This window comes from Vipera ursinii, assembly GCF_947247035.1.
Source record: "Vipera ursinii genome assembly, chromosome: 11".
Classification (NCBI taxonomy): Eukaryota; Metazoa; Chordata; class Lepidosauria; order Squamata; family Viperidae; genus Vipera; species Vipera ursinii.
This window is the reverse complement of record NC_139524.1, coordinates 4,964,871-4,989,503: the sequence shown is the minus strand read 5'-3', so window position 1 is coordinate 4,989,503 and position 24,633 is coordinate 4,964,871. Positions and strand designations below refer to the sequence as shown.

At 43.4% G+C, this 24,633-nt stretch overlaps 1 protein-coding gene across 2 annotated transcripts; it reads left to right on the top strand.

The window, feature by feature from the left end:
* The first annotated feature begins 1,128 nt into the window (after positions 1-1,128).
* SYNM (synemin) lies at positions 1,129-24,633 on the top strand. Of its 2 annotated transcripts, XM_083371308.1 has the most exons (4): positions 1,129-1,997; positions 8,852-8,976; positions 17,719-17,792; positions 19,654-24,633. In XM_083371308.1, the coding sequence occupies exons 1-4, from the start codon at positions 1,224-1,226 to the stop codon at positions 23,436-23,438; spliced, it is 4,758 nt and encodes a 1,585-aa protein (XP_083227434.1). In that variant the 5' UTR covers positions 1,129-1,223; the 3' UTR covers positions 23,439-24,633. The 2 variants fall into 2 exon arrangements, with proteins under 2 accessions (XP_083227434.1, XP_083227435.1); XM_083371309.1 differs by lacking the exons at positions 1,129-1,997; positions 8,852-8,976 and adding an exon at positions 13,040-13,354.

Here is a 24,633-nt window from a genome sequence, read left to right as displayed (position 1 = left end):
CTTTTTCCAGTGCCTGTAACTTTGAACTGTCAGTAAAGGAACGGTTGTTGAGGATTACCCATACGTTATACAGATAAAATTAATAGGACACATAATACTGAAATACATTCACAAAGAAACTATTAAGGAGGGGAAACTCCATCCAACGTCTTGTCCAAATGTGGGTTTCCTGCCTTTCGGTTCAGAAATTTTTGGCCATTCTTTTTTTGTAGCTGGGCACAGAAGGTAGTATAGAATCAGAATCAGAAGAGAACTGGAAGGGACCTTGGAGGTCTTCTAGTCCAGCCCCCTCCTCAAGCAGAAGATCCCACATTGAGTTGTCCTGTGGTCAGTTGTCCTGTGGCAAGTTGGCCAGGGTGAGTCGACTGCAGGATCTGGGTTTGGCTAGTCTAGAGGGAAAAAAAGGACCGGGGGTGGGGGCATGAGAGCAGTGTTCCAGTATTTGAGGGGCTGCCGCAAAGAAGAGGGGGTTCAACTTATTCTCCAAAGCACCTGAAGGCAGGACGAGAAGCAAAGGATGGAAACTGACCAGAGAGAGAAGCAACCTGGAATTAAGGAGAAACTTCCTGACAGTGAGGACAATCAACCAGTGGAACAGCCAGCCTTCAGCCGCGGTGGGTGCTTCATCACTGGAGGCTTTTAAGATGGGGTTGGGTTTTATTAATGTAATAGTTTTAACTTACTTTTTAATGTGTTTTAACTTATTTGTGGGCATTTTGTTTAATCTTTTTAATTTTTGTATTTTGTTTTTTTTAATATGTACTGCCCTGTTCACCGCCCTGAGTCCTTCGGGAGAAGGGCGGTATACAAATAAAATTAATAAATAAATAATAAATAAATAAATAAGAAGAGACTGGAGAGCCACTTGTCTGAGCAGGGGGTTGGACTAGAAGACCTCCAAGGTCCCTTCCAGCTCTATTCTGATCCTATCACATTTCAGACAAGTGACTGTCCAGTCTCTTCTCTCCCCCCCCCCCGCCCACGCCAAATTCTGGAAGGAAGGAGACTTTGGGTGGGTCCCGCTTAGAGGCCTCCCCAGGAGCGAAAACCGCCAGCAGAGGCCGCTGCTTGGCCGCCGCCTCTGCCCGTCTCTCTCCCCACCCTCCGTCCCGTCCCGTTTCCAAAACGCCCGAGCAGCTGCCGGGGTGCCAAGCAAGAGCCGTCGGTGCGCCTCGGAGGAGACCCTCGGACCGGGCTGGGAGAAGGGAAGTCGACCGGCGGCCATGCAGCGGGACGAATGGGACGAGCAGAGCGAGCTGCGGGAGCTCAACGCCCGCCTGGAGCTCTACGTGCGGCGGGTGCGGGACTTGGAGCAGGAGAACCGGCTCTTGGCGCAGGAGCTGGTCGCCTTGCGCGGCCGGGAAGGGCGCGCCTGCCGCTGGCAGGAGACGGAGCAGGAGGTGGCCGAGCTGCGCCGGGTGGTGGCCGAGCTGAGCCGGGCTAAAGGCGAAGCCGACTTGGAGCGGGAAGCGCTGCGCCAAGAGCGGGAGCGCTTGGAGAGGCTGAGCGCGCAAGCCGGGGAGCTGCGCCGCCGCCGCCGCCTGGAGCCCGAGCTGGCCCGGCAGCAGCAGCGGCTGGCGGGATTGCGGGCCGACTGCGCCGCCCTGGAAGCGCTGCTGGAGCAGCTGCTGGGCGAACGCGAGCGGCTGCGGGAAGCGCGCAAGCAGCGCCCGGCCGCGCTGCTGCCTGGCCCGCGCGTCCTCCGGGCTGGGCGCCTGGATGGGCGGCGGCTGGAAGCCGACTACGCGCTGGAGCTGCGCTGGAGCTGCGCGCAGAGCCTGGAGCGCTACGAGGCCGAGCTGCGGGCGTTGCAGGAGCTGGAGGGCCGCCTCGGCCACCAGGAGCTGCGCAAGCTGCGCGCCCAGAGCCAGGAGAGCCACCGCCGGCTCGAGGAGCTGTGGCGACGCTGCCGGGAGCTTTGCGCGCTGGGCCAGCGGCTGGAAGAGGAGCGGCTGGCGCAGCAGGAGCGCCACGGCGCTGAGCTGGCCGAGTACCAGGTGAGGCCGTCGGGCAGGGCCAGCGAGGGAGGCCGGGCGTGCCCAGATGCGGGGGCTGAAGCTGGTTGGGTCGTCCGAAAAAGTCCCTTGGCCTGTTCCAAGTTTTTCTTTTTTAAAAACATCGGTAGGAAAAGATGACTCGCCTTCCTTTTGCGGACTTGCCCGTTTTGCTTTCCTTTGCCAGACCCAAAGCGATCTGAACTAGCGGTACTAGGCAGAATAAGAGAATAACATACTGGGAAGGGATCTCGGAGGTCTTCTAGTCCAGCCCTCTGCTTAAGGCAGGGGACCCAACACCATTCCAGACAAACAGCTGTCCAATCTATCCTTGAAAACCTCCAGTGGCTGAAGGTTCACAACTTCTGGAGGCAAACAATTCCACTGATTAATTTAGTTTTCCTCTTATGCTTTCGTGCCATCGCATATATATAATCCCAGGAACATTTACAATCACCTGACCAGACAGGTCAATATTATTCCCACATTTCAGCTCAAGAGAACCGGCAGATGGAGTAATTTGCCCTCAAAGCCGTTTTCCCCACCAATAGTTTAACCAAGGCCCTCAATAAAGCAAGAGAGAGTTTATGCTTTGACGTGCTTCCTCATAGGTGTGGCCTTTGTCAGTACAGGCAGTCCTCGACTTATGGCTACAATTGAGCCCAACGTTTCTGTTGCTAAGTGAGACAGTTGTTAAGTGAGTTTGGCTCCATTTTCCAACCTTTCTTGCCAGATTTGTTAAGTGAATCGTTGCAGTCGTTAAGTTAGCAACACGGTTCTTAAGTGAATCCAGCTTCCCCATTGAATTTCCCGGTCAGAAAGTCACCAAAGGGGATCACATGACCCCGAGACACAGCAACTGTCATAAACATGAGTCAGTTGCCAACTGGTCATGTGACTATGGGGAGGGTGCAGTGACCGTAAATGTGAAAACTTACCGTGATTCAATTTTGTCAGTGCTGTTGTAACTCCGAACGGTCGCTAAACAAATGGTTCTATCTGTACTCAGTATAGGTTTGCTGAAATGGGAAGAAGGCCAACACAGTTTCACCAGTAAGATCTTTTCTGCCAGTTGTCCATCCATTAAACACTCCACCCCCAAGAGACCCAGGCCCATGCTGCCCCTTGACCCCCTACCGCTTGACCAGGGGTAGGCAACCTTGGCTCTTTTATGACTCGTGGACTTCAACTCCCAGAATTCCTGAGCCAGCCATGCTGAGGGGAAAGGGAGAGGTTTCCAAGCAGAGCCATGCTGGCTCAGGAATTCTGGGAGTTGAAGTCCACGAGTCATAAAAGAGCCAAGGTTGCCTACCCCTGTAGGTGAAAGTTTCTGGACAGATTTTAAAACATGTTCTTGTCAGCCCTTAAAATGTAAACTGCAATGAGGATTCACTTTTTGGGTAAGGAATTAAATTCAGCCTGGAAAGTTATTCCATTTTATCCCCACGAAACAAACCAAAATGATTGGATGGCTCACATTTTGGCTTCCCCTGTCCACGCCCAGGACAAAATGTTCTCTCTGGAAGAGAGAAATTAAGACATATCACTCTTTCTACCCTCCCCTGTTGAAAATAGCTTGGCCAGGTTTGAATTTCACCAAGGGCAGCTTGCCATGATTATTCTGCAGAGATTTTGGCTCCAGTGAAAGACTATAAAATGCTCAGATGGAATGGCAACCAGCTATTTTTTTTTTTTTACACAGAAAGCCTGTTGGACTCGGTGTGAAGAGACAGGTGTCATGACACCTCTGCCATTGAGTGAAAAAGCAGCTGGGAAAGTGTAATAAATATATCTCTGGGGTGGCCTGGATAAGCAGCATATTTATTACACGAATGAAGGCGAATCTATGTGTCCCAGGATAATATTGCAGGATCCAACCTGGGTGGGCTAGGCTAGAGAGAAGTTACTTGAAGATGGGCTTCTGTACCAGTCCAAAAGCTTGGAAGACGAGACCTCTGCTCTTGACCCAGCTTGGATCCTGCAATATTTATTACTCTTTGCTAGCTGCTCTCTTAAAGATTTGTACCTCAGCTTTATTTTGTCCAACTCAAGGGGACAAGTTCTATTTTTCCACAAGCACCCTAGGCTGAGAGAGAGGGATTGGCCCAAAGCCACCCAGCCAGCTTTCATGCCTATGGTAGGACTAGAATTCACCATCGCCTGGTGATTGGCCCCAAATCACCCAACTGGCTTTCATGCCTAAGGTAGTACTGGAATTCACCATCACCTGGTGATTGGCCCCAAATCATCCAACCGGCTTTCATGCCTGAGGCAGGACTAGAACTTTCCATCTCCTGGTGATTGGCCCAAAGTCACCCAGCTTGCTTTCATGCCTGAGGTGGGACTAGAATTCACCATCGCCTGGTGATGGGCCCCAAATCACCCACCCGGTTTTCATGCCTGAGGTGGGACTAGAACTCACCATCTCCTGGTGATTGGCCCAAAGTCACCCAGCTGGCTTTCATGCTTATGGTAGGACTAGAACTCTCCATCTCCTGGTGATTGTCCCAAAGTCACCCAGCCGGCTTTCATGCCTATGGTAGGACTAGAACTCACCATCTCCTGGTAATTGGCCCCAAATCATCCAACCGGCTTTCATGCCTGAGGCGGGACTAGAACTTTCCATCTCCTAGTGATTGGCCCAAAGTCACCCAGCTGGCTTTCATGCTTATGGTAGGACTAGAACTCTCCATCTCCTGGTGATTAGCCCAAAGTCATCCAACCAGCTTTCACCTTCACCACTATATCCAACAGGGTCTATATGTGGTAGCTGGAAGGGTCACTGATCCTGACGTCTGCATGTCCTCAGTTGCAATCAGTTGAATACATTTTGATCTCTTGTTGCATTTGAGATAACACAATTGTGCGTATGGAAAGTCTCATGAGGTGCATCAAAGTTCCATTTATTTACATTTTGCTGTGCCACTAAGTGCCTCTGACAAACCCCCAGAGGAGGAGAGCAGAAAAGTAAGAGGGATCTTTCTTGCCGTTCCCAAACCTTTGGCATTCAGGGTTATACAGTATGCCTCTGGATTCTGCTGAAAAGCCATAAATTCATCTGCTGAAATTTGGCTCTCCTGTTTTACTACCATTAAGCTAATGGCCATCCTCATGCTTTTTTGGCAGCACAGTTTGGAAATGAATTACAATAAGAACATCTTTGCTTTATTTTGAATTCCAGGCCATCAGTCACCTTGAATGGCCTCTATGATTTTGTAATAGGAGGCAACTTGCTCTGAACTTTTTCTTCACCTTTTAAGGAAGGATGAAACTGCTGCAAAACAACCTTTATGATATTCTTACTATAGCGATTAGGGCCTTTTCTCTCCTGTGGCTGCCGTTTTTAATAAGGCTTAGGTGAAAGTTAATTAATGCAGCTCTTTATCTCAATTTCCAGTGGAAAACAGTTTGTTCCCATTAATGAAGAATGAAGCCAAGCAGTGTGCTGCAGCTGCCTAAAAAGCCAATGCAGTCCTAGGCTGCATCAAAAGAGGGATAGCATCAAGAGCACGAAAAGCGTTAGTACCCCTTTATAAGGCCTTGGTAAGACCACACTTGGAATATTGCATCCAGTTTTGGTCGCAAAACTGATTAAAAAAAAGGTGTTCAGATTCTGGAAAGAGTGCAGAGAAGAGCAACGAAGATGATTAGGGGACTGGAGGCTAAAACATAGGAAGAACAATTTGCAGGAATTGGGTATGTTGAGTTTAATGAAGAGAAGGAGGGACGTGATAACTGCCTATTCTCCAAAGCACCTGAAGGCAGGACAAAAAGTAACAGGTGGATTAAAGAGAGATGAAAGCTAGAACTAAGGAGAAAGATTTCCTGAGGAAACAGGGGAACAACTTCTGCCTTCAGAAGTTGTGGGTGCTCCATCATTGGAGGTTCTTAAGAAGAGACTGGACAGCCATCGGTCTGAAATGTTACAGGTCTAGAGTTGGACTAGAGCAGACATGTCAAACTCGTGACGTCGCGCAACGTATCGCAGCTTTTTCCCCATTGCCGGCAATGGGGTGGGCGCGGTTTTGTCGTGACACGTCTGGCCTGCGGGCTGGCAGTTTGACACCCCTGGACTAGAGGACCTCCAAGGTCCCTTCCAACCCTATTACTGTATATTCTAAGAAACTATGAACTTAATGAGTTCTCGAACGTAAATGAACTTAAAGAACTTTAAAAAGCGAACAATACTTTCACTCCCATTTCTAAGTACTAACACAGATCATCGTCATTTAGCGACCGCAGTTTTGGTACTGGGAACTCGGTCATTTAAGAGAAGCAGTCACTAAGTGAAACCGCAACTGTGCTTACCATCTGACTTCAACTTTCCAAGTCTGCAAAGGTTGCAAAATACAAAGATTAGTCGTAAAGCCACCTTTTCATCGCTGTCAGAACTAGGAATGGTCACTCAATGAGGCGCTTGCTAAACAAGGACAATGAGCAAAAGGAACGGCCGAGTCTGAGAACCCAGCTGCGATGGGAAGAGGCAGAATTATATTGGTTTGGATTGTCGGAATGCCTTTTCTGTAGGTGCCCTGGCAGGTTGCAGATGGTTGCAATCCTGTCTGTCTTTCTCTCACTGCCGGGAGATATTTTAAGACTTGCATTATCTGTCCCCTCGGTATTTGCCTGGCTGAGCTGTCCCAGCCTTTTCAACAGTCGTAATGGAGCCAAAACACTTGCCCTACTCTTGAGTTAAAGCACTAGGTGCCCTTCTCTTGTCAGCAAAAGGTTGGCAAGATGTTAGCCAGCCCTCCTGCCGCTTCCTGCCCTGCCCTCTGTGGTGACTTTCCAAGTCACTACTGAACGGTGTTGATTTACGAGCGTGCCAGTTGTTGCAGGCAACACGATGACTTTTCCTTCCCTGACTTGGCTTTTCACTTCACCAGCCATCCGCCAGGTAGAGCCCTGCAGAGGAGGGAGCCAGCCCGACGGCAGGATTTTGCCAGGGCTTCCGTAATTTAGTAATCTGCTCCTCCTCCCACCCACCACCCACCCACCCACCCACCCTGTTTGAGCATTCTTCCAAGTTGAAATAATGTGGAATTAAAAAAACACCAACACCAGTAACCGAATCATGCCAGGGAAACTGACTAGCTCAGGGGTGTGTATCTAAGCCCTCTTTCCACGCTGTGGACTTCAACTCCCAGAATTCCTGAGTCGGCCTGGCCCACCCCAGGACTAGCTGAACAAACATGGGGTGGTGGAATCAAATGGTTTAAATTGAAAAGGATTAGGAAATTGACAGAATTCTATTCAGCATCCGGTATTATCTGTGGCACTTAAGAGGCAGCTGTTAGAGAAAGAGGGAGGGAGGGAGGGAGGGAGGGAGGGAGGAATGGATAGATAGATAGATAGATAGATAGATAGATAGATAGATAGATAGATAGATAGATAGATGATATTCACTTTTGGGGAATGGGTGGGAGATGTAAAGCAGGGCTTTTCAACCAGTGGTATGGGTACCACCTGTGGTACATTGGCACCTGGCAGGTGGTACGCGACCATCCTAGAAAAGTAGCGGGGGAGGGGAATGAGCTAAACCAGTGGCAGCACCACACAAGCCTGAGCGAGAGACGGCTGGAGCTGCAGGGCTGTCAGGGCTCAGCAGAAGCGCCAGGATCGGCACTTCTTCAGTGCTGACAGGGTTCAGCGGAAGCACCAGGATCAGCGTCAGGCTCCAGCTGGAGCTCGGCACTGATCCTGGCGCTTCTGAGCCCAGAGGAAACGCCAATTAGCTGGAATGTTGCAGCATCTCCAGGGTCTTGTGATTAACATTCAGATGCTTGGCAACTGATTCATATTTATGACGGTCACAGTGTCCCAGGGTCATGGGAAGTGACCAAAACCTGCTGCAACCACCCAGCAGAGGGGGGGGGGAATAAAAACCAAACATCTCCCGCCCCACCCCCGCTGCCCATCCTCAACAGAAATGCTCACAACAATGAAAACCTCGGACAGGAGAAAGAGCGCCGCCGGGCGGGCAGGCAGGTGTCTTGCTCTGCTGTGGCTTGGGGGGCACTTTTTTCAAGGCCATTGTAACTTCAAACAGTCACTAAGCGAACTGTTGTAAGTCGAGGACTACCTGTGCTTCATCACTTTTTTCCTTTTTTTTTTTGGTCATCCAGTTTTTGACACCTTGCTAGGCAACTGGTGGTCCTCGGATGTTGCCATATCCTAAAAGTGGTACAATGGGTGAAAAGGTTGAAAAGCCCTGATGTAAAGAACCTGGTGGGATCAACTGATTACAGTTTGTGATCAAACAACTGACTAGCTGGCTATCATGGTGGAAGGAAGTATTGAAATCTGCAAATCTTTATAAAGAATTGTTTCCAGGTAGCTTATGCACAGGGGTCAAGCAGCTTAAAGCTCCAGTGTGGAAAGCCCCCCCCCCTGCAAGCCAAGCCCGGGTAAAGGTGGGCTTTTGATCCCGTGAACGTATCTCGATTTACAATCATTTGTTTGGTGACCGTTCGAAGTTACAATGGCAACGAAACCAATGACTGATGACCGTTTATCGCACTGACGTCTGTTGCAGCATCCCCTTGGTCACGTGATCAAAATTCAGACGCTTGCCGACTGGCTCGTACTTACGACGGTCGCAGTGTCTCGGAGTCACATGATCCCCTTTTGCCGCCTTCTGACAAGCAAAGTCAATGAGGAAGCTAGATTCGCTTAAGAAGCGTGATACTAAATTAACAACTGCAATGATCCACTTAACTATAGGTCGTAAAATGGGGGCAGAACTCACTTAACAAATGTTTCATTTAGCAACATAAATTTGGGGCTCAATTGTGGTTGTAACCTGAGGACTACCTGAACCAGCCAACCATCGTGATTATTTCTGTGTTTTGGTCTAGATGATAATTGAAGCCCTTGAAGATGAGAAGAACTACTTAACCTTGTCCATTGCAGAATTCCTGAAGGATTACCATGAACTCCTGCAAGTGAAAGCCGCCCTCAGCCTTGAAATTGCAACTTACAGGTAAAATATATATTTTATCCTGCAGGAAGACACAAGAGAAGCCTTATCCTCATATTACAGTAGGGCAGGGGTAGGCAACCTCGGCTCTTTTATGACTCATGGACTTCAACTCCCAGAATTCCTGAGCAGCTGGCTCAGGAATTCTGGGAGTTGAAGTCCATGAGTCATAAAAGAGCCGAGGTTGCCTACCCCTGCACTAGGGCTAGGCCAAATTCCAGAAAACGTTTTTGAGATTCCTGCTGGAATGAAATTTCTGCAGAATTTGAAGGGAAGATAAAAACCCTTGATGAGTAACGAAATGTCTTATCATTAAGAATAAGCTGGAAAGCAATTTAGAAAAAGACTCCTGAGGTGCAGGCGACAATACGAATGCTAATCTAAGTAATTCTGGGACTGTGGTAATTTGGATGGGGAAATTTAGTTTCGGTCAGGGGTGAAGATTGAGAAGTATTTGGCCATGTGTATCTTTAGATATATTAATGGTGGTAAAGATGTTGAAAGGGTTGGTTTGGTCTTTTCTGGAGAACATATAGACCCAAGTTAGGCCCTCCCAAAGCCTCAGTTATCTCGAAACTTTAGTTGTGCTACATATCATTTGGTGATCAAAGTCTGGAAAACAGAATTTCATGCTGTCTGTACATTAATTCAGGGTTTATTTATGTAAGAAAATGTCTGCGGTCACCCAACTCAGTAACTCTGGGGGGCTTACAAAGATAAAAACTCAATATAAAACCAAATAAAAAGCAATAAACCCAGCTCCACCCACTGAATAATCAAATGAGCCCTTTGATGGGCTCCGTCCCTTTCTGGGGTCCCCAGAACCATTAGCCAAAGCATGGCTTCATGGTTCCTCAGCATGGCTGGCTGAGGAATTCTGGGAATTGAAGTCCACAAGTCTTAAATCGGCCAAGTGTGAAGACCCCTGCGCTAGATGGGGCGGGACCCATAACTTTTCCTGCCTCCCCACTCTGGTGGGTCAGATAGATGTGACCAGGAAAAGATGGTCCTTCAAATAACCTCATCTCAGGCCATGTAGGGCTTGGAAGGTGACAACCAGCATCTTGAATTGGACCCGGGTGCAAATTTGCAGCCAATGCAGCTCCCTACAGGAGAGATGACCCATGTGCGCTGCGCATCTGGGCCTGCACAAAACCATGCAGGCTGCTGCATTTTGAACCTGTTGAAACGTCTGGATACTTTTCAAGGCCAGCCCCATGTATGATATTTTGATATTTTATATTATATGATATTTTGACATTATGATATTTCTAGTTAAAGTTGATTTGCCAATCAAATTTGACCCAACTGAAGGGGTTATTTTTTAGCATGACTAATGAAAGAAAAAAAATTCTGAAACCTACTTTATCATGTTAAGATGCCAGATTTACTTTTGCTATGTGCTACATCTAGCATAATTTCTGCAAACATTCAAGTATAAAAAAGGCACCGTAAAAGAATCTCTGCTCCCTTTGAAGCAGCCAATAAAATGTTTCCATGTTTCCTTTGGGTAAGAGTTCTAATGCTTCTTCTTGTTCGAATCATAACTTTGAATTGAATGAATTCCTCTACTGGGTGTTTCCCAGTGACTTCATAATACAATTAATCCTTCTGAAAGAACCTGAATGCAGCTCTGGATTACTTTCACTTTTCCAGAAGGATAAATTTCAGCATTACAGATTGCATCACAGGGAACAAAACAAGTGGATCTTAGAATTTAGTTCTTCTTCCCTTTTTGCCTGTCAGTAGTGGTAAAACTCATTTTCAAAGCACATAAGAGGCAGTTGAGACAAAGAGAGAAACAACCTGGAATTAAGGAGAAACTTCCTGACAGTGATGACAATTAACCAGGGGAACAACTGGCCTCCAGAAATCGTGGGCTTTCCATCACTGGAGATTTTTAAGATGAGGCTAGATAGTCACTTATCAGAGCTGGTCTATGTTCTCCTGCTTGAGCAAGGGGCTGGACTACAAGACCTCCAAGGTCCCTTCCAGATTCTATTCTATTCTATTCTATTCTATTCTATTCTATTCTATTCTATTCTATTCTATTCTATTCTATTCTATTCTATTCTATTCTATTCTATTCTATTCTCTATTCTATTCTATTCTATTCTATTCTATTCTATTCTATTCTATTCTATTCTATTCTATTCTATTCTATCCTATCCCATTCCATTCCATTCCATTCCTCCAATATTCTATTCTATTCTATTCTATTCTATTCTATTCTATTCTATTCTATTCTATTCTATTCTATTCTATTCTATTCTATTCTATTCTATTCTATTCTATTCTATTCCTCCAATATTCTATTCTATTCTATTCTATTCTATTCTATTCTATTCTATTCTATTCTATTCTATTCTATTCTATTCTATTCTATTCTATTCTATTCTATTCTATTCTATTCCTCCAATATTTATTCTATTCTATTCTATTCTATTCTATTCTATTCTATTCTATTCTATTCTATTCTATTCTATTCTATTCTATTCTATTCTATTCTATTCTATTCTATTCCAAAATGAGTTGAACTAAACAGCCAAACCTCATTGGTGAAGAAAAAAAGAACAAGAGGCTAAAGGACACTTCAAGACACTACAATTGAGCCCCAAATTTTGTTGCTAAGCGAGACATTTGTTAAGTGAGTTTTGCCCCATTTCTTGCCACAGCTGTTGAGCGAACCGCTGCAGTTGTTAAGCTAGTAACATGGTTGTTAAGTGGATTTAGCTTCCCCGTTGACTTTGCTCATCAGAAGGTTGGAAAAGGGGATCCCATGGCCCCAAGACACACAAACCGTCATAGATACATGCCAGTGGCCAAGCATCTGAATTTGGATCATGTGACCATGGGGATGGTGCATCGGTCGCTAAGTGTGAAAAATGGTCCTAAGCCACTTTTTCAGTGCCCCTGTACCTTCCAGTGGTCATTAAACCAAAGGCTGTAAGTTGAGGACCACATGTGCTGAGATCAAGTTCTTCAACTTTTCTTTGAGGTATTCATCCTGCTGATGATTTGTGTTATTGTGTAGAAGAGGGTCATTCTCAACGAATGGTCTCTTTACAGGGCTTTTGATTAATTTGGCACTTAGAACATAGAATAATAGGATTGGAAGGGACCTTGGAGGTCTTCTAATCCAATCCCCTGCTTGAGCTTTCTGGACAAATGGCTGTCCAGTCTCTTCTTGAAAACCTCCAGTGATGGAGCACCCACAATTTCTGGAGGCGACTTCTGTTCCACTGATTAATTGTTCTCACTATCAGAAAAAAATTTCCTTAGTTTTAGGTTGAATCTCTCTTTGATAAGCTTCTGTCCGTTAACTTCTTGTCTTGCCTTCCGATTTTTTGGAGAATAAATTGTCCCCCTCTTCTTTATGACAGGCCCTCAAATATTGGAAGATTGCTATCAAGTCAACCCTAGCCCTTCTCTTCATTAAGCTACACATGCCTAGTTCCCACGACTGTTGTATCTTACGGTTTTGCCTCCAGACTCATTATCATCTTGTTGCTGTTCCTTGGGCTCTGTCTTATACAACCCACAAAATTAGATTACGGTTCAGAATCAAGCCATCTCAAGCCGTTGCTGATTTCCTGTGTGCTTTTCTCCAAGATTACGAACCTCAAAACCGTTCATTTCATAAATTGGACCAAAGACAGATCGGAAGCAATCAGCCCTTGCTGTTCCCTTTGTCCTTTCTGTGTGTGTCAAATGGTTTTTATTTACACTATTTCATGTTAATGCATGGCTTGTTCCTAGCAGTCATACTGTGACATCTCGTTTTTAAAGATATGTATGCTTGGCTCTCTTTTGCCAGATACAGGGAATGCTCAGCTTGGGATTTATTTTTAGTGACTTCTGTGTTGCTCTGGAAACCGTGCAAACTGTTGTATTATCAGTAGCCAACAGTCATTAGTTAAAACTTCCTGCATTCCTACTTTCTGTCTTCACAAGTGAAGGTTTTCAGGGACTTCAGTTAGGGAGGGGTTAGAGAAGACCTTCAGATTTATTTTTCTGGAGGGTAATTCTTCTTACACGGAGAAATGGGAATATGCTGCAGTTTTATTTATTTATTTATTTTAATTCCATTTATATCCCGCCCTTCTCCGAAGACTCAGGGCGGCTTACAAGCTTAGCAGTAGCCTTCATTCTATGTATATGCCTGCTTATTAGGGCTTTCACACACACCCCAAGCGGCATTATTACAAAGTCAGCTTATTGCCCCCAACAATCTGGGTCCTCATTTTACCTACCTGGGAAGGATGGAAGGCTGAGTCAACCTTGAGCCTGGTGGGATGCGAACCTGCACTAATTGCAGGCAGCTGGTGTTACTTAAGGAGGCATCAGCCCACTGCTCCACCAAGGAGAAAGAAAAAAAAATGTAAGTTTTCTCTTTATCCTCCCAGATGGGAAAAAATAATATCAAGATGTGAATGAAAAAAACAGAAACACAGACTCTTAAATGAGCTTATTCCAAACCTTGTAGGTTATTTGGAAATATCGTAAGGGCTCCCACTTGTAGTTTGTGAAGAAAAGCACAAAGATAAGGAGAAATGGAGTTTCAGAATCACTTTGTTAAAACTTTCATTTTACTTGTTAACCCTGCTGAATTCACAGAAATAAAGTATCTTGGCACGGATATCTGCCCAATTTTTGTTCAAAGAAACAAGAGGCGGGCTCAACCTATTCTCCAAAGCTCCCGAAGGCAGGACAAGAAGGAACGAATGGAAACTAACCAAGGAGAGAAGCAACCCAGAACTAAGGAGAAACTTCCTGACAGTCAGAACAGTTAACCAGTGGAACCACCTGCCTCCAGAAGTGGTGAATGCTCCAACACTGGAAGTTTTTAAGAAGAGACTGGACAGCCATTTGTCTGAAATGGTATAGGGTTTCCTGCCTGAGTGGGGGGGGGGTTGGACTAGAGTAGAAGACCTTTCAACTCAGTTATTCTGTAAATTCTGTAAAATTTCTCTCCAGTGAGAGAGAAATCCATCACATCTCAAATATGAGCTGGTCCAAGGCAAGACTTAATGATTCCCAGGGCGGATAAAATGGTTACGTCTACATTACATAGGTAGTTTTTCCCAAGGTTATGTCTACACGGGTAATTTTCTCAAACTTGTGAAAAGAACAGAAATTATGTCTTAACTAGAAAGCCAGGAGGAAAAGGCCTAGAATTTAAACCCTGCAGGAAACAATCATATAAATTCATTTCTGTGTTTTAACTTTGGTAGATCAGTGCGTATGCAACTTCTGTCTTGTCTATAGTAAATCAACCTACTTGGTCCTGTCAAGTTTGCAAGCTTCTGTTGTAAGTAACTTTGTACATACAGAATCATGTCCAGAGAGTTAAGATTTATTGTTCAGGACGTTGTTTCATTATTGGCCTTTTTTTTAATACTGAGAATTTGCTCCTAACGTTTAATCCAATGCTGCTTCCCTGCAATTTTCATTCGCTGGTTCTAGAGCAACAGAGATCACATCTGCTCCACATTCTACATCTTCCTAAGCAAACCATTTCAAATATTTTTATAAGCCTGGTAGTACAGTTTGTCACAGTCCTTGACTCACTTCTCATATCAGATGCAGACTGACTGAAACAGAATAAACAGCTACTTTCCATGATCCCAATGCTTCTAAATAAATAATTTCTTTAAAAAGTTAAGATACAACTCTTTAAAAAATAAGTACACCATAATACACGTATATATATTTGCAGAGGACAAATAAAATTAATCCCAGTCTTCAACACAGAATTATATCCATTCATTTATTTACTTCCCCTGTATTTTACTTATGGGACATTTCAATTCACGTAGCAATGTTTACACTGATTACCAAGCTATGAAATTCCCTGGCTGCATTATTGTTTTATAACTCAGAACGAATAGAACAAGACTTCCTCGGTGTTTCAATATGGTGGGTTTTTAAAGGCAACTGACTTAAATTTCTTATTGCTTTCCAGGAATCTTAGCTATCAAGCGCTTCCAAATGAACTCCTTATAGAGCGCACGTAGATAGCCATCCTGCATTATCTGCTCAAAACATTTGGCAGGGAAGCTGAAAATGTTGTTTTGAGAGATTACACAGTTTAAAACATTATACTTGTTGCCTTTATGAGCCCAGCATTTACTAGCAGCTGCAGGAGAATGTCCATATTGCTATAGTTCTAACTTTAGTATTTCTTACGGGAGAGATTTTTTTACTAGCAGTCAGTTTGGCAGGTTGATTTATTGTACCTTAAACATCTTTTTATATCTATCCATAATATAATTTTAAAAATTCAAAGGATACATTTTTTAAAAAATTCTGTTTTTAGAGTATGAGCCAATTGTCAGTTAGCAATGATACTGAAAAAAGATATCCTAACAATACGGGCAGCTGCCTTAGGGTGAATTAGATCTATTGAAATTTCTCATTTAATATTACCGATTATTGCTGGAAACATCCGATGACTTTTTCCAATCCTACTGCCAAGCGCCAGGGAAATCAGGAGGTCCAGGCAGTTCAAATGGGTATAAAGATTTATTGCAAGCTTAAGCTCTCTACAAGAATCTGACCAACTAATGGTCAAGGGAAATGAGCGGGAGATAAGAAGGGCATTGAAGATGGGCAGGACTTAGATCTCTTGTGGGCACGCAGGGACTCATGACTGATGATGCATTTGACCCCTCCCTCCGGCTCAGCCTGGTCATCTCTTACACCTATTTTGAAGATGCAGTATATTCAACAGGAAGCCTTCCATAGAATTCATGTATCAATTCCTATACCGTAGTCCTCCTTTGTTTAGCAACCGATTGAAGTCCCAACGGCACTGAAAAAGTGACTTATGACCAGTGCTCACACTTATGATTCCCTACAGTCAAGTGATGAAGCTTTGGATGTATTTATGACAATTGCAATGTCCCAGGGTCATGTGATTACCATTTGCATTCTTCCATGCTGGTTTCCAGTAAGTCAATAGGGGAAGCTGGATTCTTTTAACAGCTGTGTGAGTCACTTAAAAATTGCAGAGAATAGAATAGAATAGAATAGAATAGAATAGAATAACAGAGTTGGAAGGGACCTTGGAGGTCTTCTAGTCCAACCCCCTGCTCAGGCAGGAGACCCTATACCATTTCAGACAAATGGCTGTCGAGTCTCTTCTTAAAAACTTGCAGTGTTGGAGCATTCACCACTTCTGGAGGCAGGTTGTTCCACTGGTTAATTGTTCTAGATCTCAGGAGATTTCTTCCAAGTTCTCGGTTGCTTCTCTCCTTGATTAGTTTCCATCAATTATTTCTTGTCCTTTACGACGATTTCCTTTACGCAAAAATGGTCGTAAAAAGAGGCAAAACTTACTTAACCACCTTCTTATTATTGGAAATTCTGGTCTCAATAATTGTCTTAAGTCAAAGACTACCTGCGTTTGCAATAATGACATGAAGCTTAATTTGCATTCAGTATTCAATCTTTTTTTTCAATGATATTTTCCCGGTATGCAAAATTCTCCTATCTTTTCAATTCTGTTAAAAAAAATCGAACATAGAAGACTGAATTTCAGCTACATGCCATGTTAATTCAGTCAGTAGGTAGACATGTAATATCTGCAAAGGCTCTAGTGTGAAAGATTTAACTTGAATGTTCTTGATTTAAATCAGTTTAAAAATGTGATTAGCCAAAGTTACTTAGAGACCTTGGTTAAAGTTAATCAAGGCTGATTTTGTCCATGGGACAGGCAGAAAAATTAATTTCCCAAAGGGAAAAGAGATGAATATTTTTTATGTTAGATAGAAAGTGTAGAAATATGAAGAGAAATATGAGCTCTCAGCATTCTTGCTTTCATAAACATTACTGCGAAAATTAAAGAAAGTGGATGTTGCACTGGATCAGTGCTACCAAAACTCAGGCACTTTAAGATGGGTGGACTTCAGCTCCCAGAATTAAAATGGTCAAGGTTGAGAAATGCTGCCAGGATGTCCCAAAGATGCTTTTTCAAGAGGCAACTGGACTTTCTTGGTTTTCTTTGAAGACGTTTCGCTACTCATCCAAGAAGCTTCTTCAGCTCTGACTGGATGGTGGGGAATGGGAGGATTTATACTCCTTTCAGACAGCTGGTCATTTGCCTTCTTTTCTGAGAGTGGTTGAGGCCACTTGGAGGTTCACCTGTGTCCTCAAGGTCACCTGAGTGGTGCAAGAGCCTTGGTGGAGCAGTGGGCTAATGCCTCCTTAAGTAACACCAGCTGCCTGCAATTAGTGCAGGTTCGCATCCCACCAGGCTCAAGGTTGACTCAGCCTTCCATCCTTCCCAGGTAGGTAAAATGAGGACCCAGATTGTTGGGGGCAATTAAGCTGACTTTGTAATAATGCCGCTTGGGGTGTGTGTGTGAAAGCCCTAACAAGCAGGCATATACATAGAATGAAGGCTACTGCTAAGCTTGTAAGCCGCCCTGAGTCTTTGGAGAAGGGCGGGATATAAATGGAATAAAAATAAAAATAAATAAATAAATAAATTGGTGTGGAGCCTTCTTGGAACTGAGCTGAAGAAGCTTCTTGGAGGAGAAGCGAAACATCTTCAAAGGAAAACAAGAAAGTCCAGTTGAAAAAGCACCTTTGGGACAACCATGACCTGGATGGCTGAGAATCTTCATAGACACTGCCAGGATAGTTGCTTGGGTCATGTTCCTATTTCTGATTGAGAAATACTACACTGGACATACACATTTTAATTTGGTATTAATTCACTTTTGTTTTTCTGTACGGCAGAGCTTTGCTTGAAGGAGAGAGTAGTCAATGGATTCTCATGTGGAATGAAGAACATGGAAGAAAATTACCCCAAGGTACGAAATATGAAAATGTATAAATGCATTTAAAAGCAGAAGGGATGGATCAACATCCATTCCTGTTTTGCTCCAAACTATATGGAACCTGCATAATTAGATACACCGTATACAAGTAGTCCTCATCTTACGGCCACAACTAAGCCCAACTTTTCCGCTGTTAAGCAAGACAGTGGTTAAGTGAGTTTTGCCCCAGGTTGTAAAATCAGCTGCTCCAGACATGCAAAGTCAATGGGGAAGCTGGATTTTCTTAGCAACCATGTGGTTCACGTAACAACTGCAGTGATTTCCTTAACCACGGTGGCAAAAAAAAAATCAAGTCCAGCTTATTTAACCACCTTGCTTATTAATGGAAATTCTGATCCCAATTATGGCCATAAACCAAGGACTAACTGTACTAAGAATTGTAGGATCCATCCTGCAAAATAAGAAAAGATCGTAGCAATTGATAAAAGTTATTGTTATATTTGGGCAACATAAAATGTAGCGCAAGTATAGTTGTGCTGATTGAAAGCTGATTGAAAGAAATTAAAAACATGCATGAACTTTATTTTGTAGAAAAGAATATTATGGCTTCCTTGTAAATTTCTTGTAATAATTACACACTGAATATGTCCCATGGGTTTGCATTTCATTTTGTGCAAAGACATATCATTTGTCGCTTTTCAGAGTGAGGTGGGCGGCATATAGATTTGATCAATAAAATAATAATAATAATTTGCTTGTTTGTCAGGACAAATCTCATTTAGTCTGGCAATGTATCATAATAAAGAATATAATAACTGAACCAGTTATAAAACCATATAGTCCAAATTGTCATCCCTTGTTTTGCAAAGAAATGCAAAAATGAATAGAATTGGTAGCAAACTGGTTTTATTTTTCATAGGTTAGGACTATGATAAGAGTTAAGTCAAAAGTCTATTGCAGCGTTGACTAATGGTTAGAGCACCAGCCTAGAATGCTGGAGACTGAGAGTTCAACTCCTGCCTTAGCTAGGAAAGTCAGCTGAGTGGCTTTAGACCAATTATCAGAAGACTGTGAGTTCTAGTTCCTCTTGAGACATGAAAACTGCCTGGATTATTTGGGTCAGTCACCAGGAGACTGTGAGTCCTACTTCTGCCTTAGCCATGAAAGCTAGCTGAGTGACTTTCAGCTACTCACAGGAGACTGAGAAATCTAGTTCCGCCTTAGCCATGAAAGTTGGTTGGGTGATTTGGGCCAATCACCAGGAGACTGAGAATTCTAGTTCCGCTTTAGCCAGCTGTGGAATTTGAGCCAGTAACTCTCTCTCTGCCCAACTCACCTCACAGGGCTGTTGTGGGGAAAATAGGAGGAGGAAGAGGTGTTGGATATGTTTGCTGCCTTGAGTTATTCGTAAAAATAATAAAAGTGGGATATGAAGTTAATAGAAGGGACACAGTGGCTCAGTGGGTTAGGACGCTGAGCTTGTCGATCAGAAGGTCGGCAGTTTGGCGGGTCGAATCCCGAGTGCCGCGTAGCAGAGTGAGCGCCTGTTACTCATCCCAGCTTCTGCCAACCTAGCAGTTCGAAAGCACGTAAAAATGCAAGTAGAAAAATAGGGACCACTATGGTGGGAAGGTAACAGCGTTCTGTGCGCCTTTGGCGTCTAGTCATGCCGGCCACATGACCACGGAGACGTCCTCGGACAAGCGCTGGCTCTTCGGCTTTGAAACGGAGATGAGCACCGGCCCCTAGAGTCGGAAATGACTAGCATGCATGTGCAGGGGAACCGTTACCTTTTACCTTTTATGAACTTAATAAATATAAATAAATATTAATTGTGAAAATTAATGAATTGATTACATGGTATTAACAGCCATTTTCATTTCTCTCCTGGCAGATGACCGAAAACTGCGTTACGAATACAGCAACCGATACTCCTCTTATCAACAGGACAAAGGGAAGAGAGCTCTTCCCACAATTCCAAATGTTGACCTAAGATATAAATTCCCACAAACAAATATTAGCCGTTCGGTGGTTTCTTCATCCAGGACAGGAAGTGCTGCAAAGCAAACCGTTTTCCCTGAGAAAAAAGGGCTACCAAAGGAACTCTTCGGGTTGGGACAGCACCCTTCGACTGCCGACAAAAGGTACGTGACTCACGAAAGAAGCCTGATAGGACAGAGAGAAAGGCAAAGCTTTATGTCGCCTTATCGGATGAGCAGAGAAGGAGACGGTCAGCCAAGACCACCGGCGCCCGAAAGGAAGACCCCCGAAATGGGAAGTATGGCGTCTGCTTTAAAAGAGTCTACCATCCTTCAGAAGCAAATGAAGAGGCCAATGAGTTCTGAAGGCATCAGGGCAACAGTGTTTGTCTCTTCGCCTCTGTCTCCCAGCTCAACCTCTTCTTCTAAAGGAAGTCAGTATGAGACGAGGGAAGGGATTTTGGGTCAGATCAATAAACTAATCCAAGAGGGCAAACCAGGAAAAGAGGAAAAAGACCTTTTGGTAGAAGGAGTTGAGCAGAAGGAGAAGGTGACCCAAGAAGCAACAGGTTCTGCCGCGAAGAATGGCGAGAAATTGAATGGGTTAGAAAAAAAGGTTCAAAAGAAAGTTGAAATTGAGGAAAGTCTGGCTAACAAAGAGGATACAGTGGAACACGGTATCTTTAAAGATAAGGCAACAGAAGAGAAATTAATGAAAGATAAGAGGCCTTCTAGAAGATGGGAGGAACAGGTGGAGGCAGAAGAAAGAAAGAATCCAGAAATCACAGCAACATTTGGAAGGGAGAAAATTGTGAGCATCTCCTCCAGAAGCCAAGAACCTCTTGAAATCCCTGTTCATTCAGGACATACTGATGGCAAAATCCTAAAGAAGAATCACAACACACTACAAGACCTCAAAACTTCTCCAGAAAAATCAAAAAGTGGAACTGAATTTAAACTCGGCAATGAAATGACTCAAGGTAATGTAAGCAAAGAAGAGAATTCTAAAATAGATACTTCGCTCACTGAGAGTATGGCAGAGAACATTGTTTCTGACATCCTTAAAGGTTTTGTACAAAAGTCTTCAGAGGAAGGACTTCCTCCTGAAGCTAAAATAACTTCCTTTGAAAAGAAAGACATTTCTGAAGATGGAAAAGTGAAAACCAAGATCAGCATAGAGTCCACAGTTCAAAGAGATGGACTTGACATGTCTAAGTCTGAATTGGGAAGTTTCTTAGAGAAAGATATTAAAAAAGTATTGGATGATGCTAAAGGAAGTTTAGATGAAAATGTCATAGAAGGTATAATTAATGCTGGGATGAAAGGAATGGAAGACAAGGCCAAGAGGACTATTAAAGTTAAAATAATTGAAGAGCCTGCAACTATAGTTGATGAAAAGGTGGAGTTTTCAACACCATTCGAAGTAGAAGAAGCAGAAGATGCATCACTCAATTTGAGAGAACATCCCTATTATAGTGATAAAAAGAAAGCGACCACAAGTGTCACTGGAGACCTTAAGGAAAAACCAACTGATGAGATTGTGCCTCATGTGGAAGAAGTATCTGAGGGGGATGAGGTAGTGGATGAAGAAAAGTATTTTGTTTCCACTCCAGATGAATACCCATTTGGATATGTGGAAGGAGAAAGTTCCACCTATGGCCAAATCCATTTTGAAGAAGAATCAATTGTCAAATATGCTTGGCAAGATGAATTTCTGGAAGGGTCTCAAACCAACATAAAGGAAAGCATGGCTTCACCAGAATTGATTTATCAAGTAATTGGCGCAGATGTCGGGCCCTTTATTTCAAAGGCAGAATCCCCAAAAGAAGAGGTGGCCCATACTGAATCTGTAGTTATTAAGAAAGAGATTAAAATCCCACATGAATTTCAGGAGTCAATAAAGGAGGTATTTTCTCAACAGGCAAAGGACCCTAAATATCAGTTGAAAGAGGCACTAGGAAAATTGGAAGCAACTCTTCCAGAACTCGTAAAACAAGAACTCGGTGAACTCACAAAAGAGGACAAAGCTGATTCTAGTACCTTGGAAGTAGATATTAAAAAAGTAGAGCATCCCGAAAAAGAGGGTTTATTTACTATTGTTGCCGAAGTTAATTTATCCCAGACAATAGACTCTGATCAGTTGAGTACAGAATTGCTTGATGAAGCTGTGACCAAGCAGATAAAATTTCCCAAACAGTCACCAAAGGAAGGTGGCTTTGATCGATACATACAAGAACCAGAAACCTGGCAGGATGAAAAACATCAAGCAGATGTTTCCTCCACACTTTGGACCACAGAAGATACCAGTAAGAGAGAAGACGCCTATCCTTCTAAGGAGTCATTTGATATCAACAGACGCATCAGGCATGTTGTAATTGGTCCAACTGAAATTCGCAAGACTGAACATGTTTTTTATGAAGGTCCTATTTCTGAAACATTAGAGTTTGGAACAACGGACTTTACAACAGGAGTACCAGCAGATGCAGGTCAATTCATGAAGTCAGTGAAGCTGAGTCCTGAAACAATGGAAACCAGAGAAACAATAATTTACAGAAGTCCTATTTATACATCTGAAGAAGTGAGTTATCCTGAAAATTCTACTCAGACCCAGGTTTCAAGCGATATTAGCTCCTCCAAGCATATCACATTGGATTCAAAACAAATTGTTGAAGAGGTCACTTTTGAGGGATCAGCTTCAGACTTGACATCAGATAATAGCAGGGATATCTTTTCCAAGATGGAAGATCCCACAGCAATCAGCACATCGATCAGACACATTCAAATAGATCCCAAAGAAATACATATTGAACGAAAAATATACGGAGTGCCTTTTCCCACTGGAGACTATGATCTGTCTGAAGAAACAGTAAAAAAGATTACATTAGGACAGAAGGACACACCAACATCTGACCAAAACATTTATCAAGGTTCCTTCACCAAGACATCAGATGATGCTTCAGTCAAGCTTGGTGAGGAGAAGGTGCTGGATGTTAACACTACAATCAGACATATTAAATTAAGTCCGAAGGAATTTGTAAGTGAACAAGTTGTTTTTACAGAGCCCATTTCTGAACAGCACCAGAAGGTTAGTGAATTGGGGCAGATGTTCTCTTCTGAAGGGTCAGTACATCATGTTAAATTAGGGCAGAAAGAAGTCCAGAGCCATGACATCATGTCCCAAGATTTTGTTTTGCAATCTCCAGGAGCTCTTTCTTCCAAAGAAGACACCTGGGGAAAAATAAGTCCTGCAGAGACCAACAGATCAACACATCACATTCAGATTGGGCAAGGGCTCCATGGCCTGGATGCTCAAGCCTTCAGCGGTATGGAGTTTCCCCCCACAGATGGCCCATCAGAAAACAGTAGATCTGTTGGACAAGTCAAACTAGGACAGAAAGAAGCATCGTTTACCTTCCACATGGACATAAGCAAAATGGCTGGGAGAGAACCACAAGCTACCATAGTTGCATCAAGTAGGAAAGAGGCAGGCAACGGCCAGCTTGAAGGCAGCATGGAAGAGGCTTGGAAAGACCCAGAAGGTGAACAGAAGTTAGAGGAGTCCATGTTTGATCAAACGGTGCAACTGCAAAGAATAGTTGACCAACGATCAGTGGTTTCGGATGAAAAGAAAATTGCTCTCCTCTACTTGAATGAAAACGAGGGGGGGGAGGAGGAGGAGGAGGAGGGACCCTGGTTTTAAACAGTAAAATTTCCAAGATTTTTTTTAAAGCCTAGAAGCTTCATTGCTGCATCGTTGAGTTTTAAGCCTTGGGATTTCTCTTCCTTTTGCCCTTAACAAGGAACTGAGGACTTGGAACGTAAATTTTCTGATACAATAATATTTTAGCAGTATTCTTTGCTTAAATTATGTTAGATTTCATTTTACGGATGCTGTGGACTCTCAAAGAGATTTCTTTTGGGAGTTTCCTTGTTTCTATTTGAAAAAGGATTTCAGTGAATGTAGGAAAATACCATTTTTGCCCAATTTAAGAAGCGTAGCCATTTTTTTAAAAAAAAAATATGACAAAAGCCTGATCATTTCAATCAATATCATACTAACTCACCTGGATTGCCCAGAATAAACATACAGATCATCCTTGGCTTACAACCACAATTAGGACTAGAAAATTCTCCATTAAGTGGAGTGGTGGTTAAGTGAAGCATTATGGACAACATTTTTACAACCGTTTCCACTGTGGTTTGATATTAAGTGAATCTAGCTTCTTCCATTGATTTTGCTTGTTGGAAGCTGGCTGGGAAGAGCGCAAATTGTGATCCCGAGATCACAGGGTCATACAACCGTCCTAAGTGTTAAATCCCGTTTTTTCAGTGCTGCTGTAATTCCAAAACTGTCATTGAACGAATGGTTGCTAAGTCAAGGACTGCCTGTATTAACAATCTAAGGAATAAAGACAGGCTTGTAATGATTGCAGTTTATAGACAACATGTCTAAGCTGTGTACTCTGTTAGCAAACACGTGTCCCTGATTTCCCAGATAAATCTCATTCTAAACTCTTACTCAGCTACCTTTTTCAAAAGTAAGTGACCAAACAGGAACAAAAGAGACTCGTTTTATATCATGTCAGATCATTGGCCTTTTACGTTCATTGCTGTTTGTGCTCTCCCTCTCCCCCTCCTCTCTCTCACACACACACAAACACACACTCGCACACACAAACACACACATAGAGACAAACACACATTCTCACACTCTACACTCTTGTTGCAAAGTGAAGGATGCAATGAGGATATTTTACTAATAATGCCAGTTTGTAAGGATTTAGATTCTCACGTTTATGCATTTCCATATTTGATGAGTTAAGGAGCATGGGAAAATCTTCAGTTGCTCAATTAACCTGTTGTGCTTTAATTAAAGCTGCCAGAGCAAGTCCCTA

Excerpts from the sequence above, each read along its gene's own strand:
- SYNM (XM_083371308.1), top strand. The coding sequence starts at position 1,224 with ATGCAGCGGGACGAATGGGACGAGCAGAGCGAGCTGCGGGAGCTCAAC. Across the intron at positions 8,977-17,718 it reads CTTGAAATTGCAACTTACAG|AGCTTTGCTTGAAGGAGAGA; the intron begins GTAAAATATATA and ends TCTGTACGGCAG. Across the intron at positions 17,793-19,653 it reads TGGAAGAAAATTACCCCAAG|ATGACCGAAAACTGCGTTAC; the intron begins GTACGAAATATG and ends CTCTCCTGGCAG.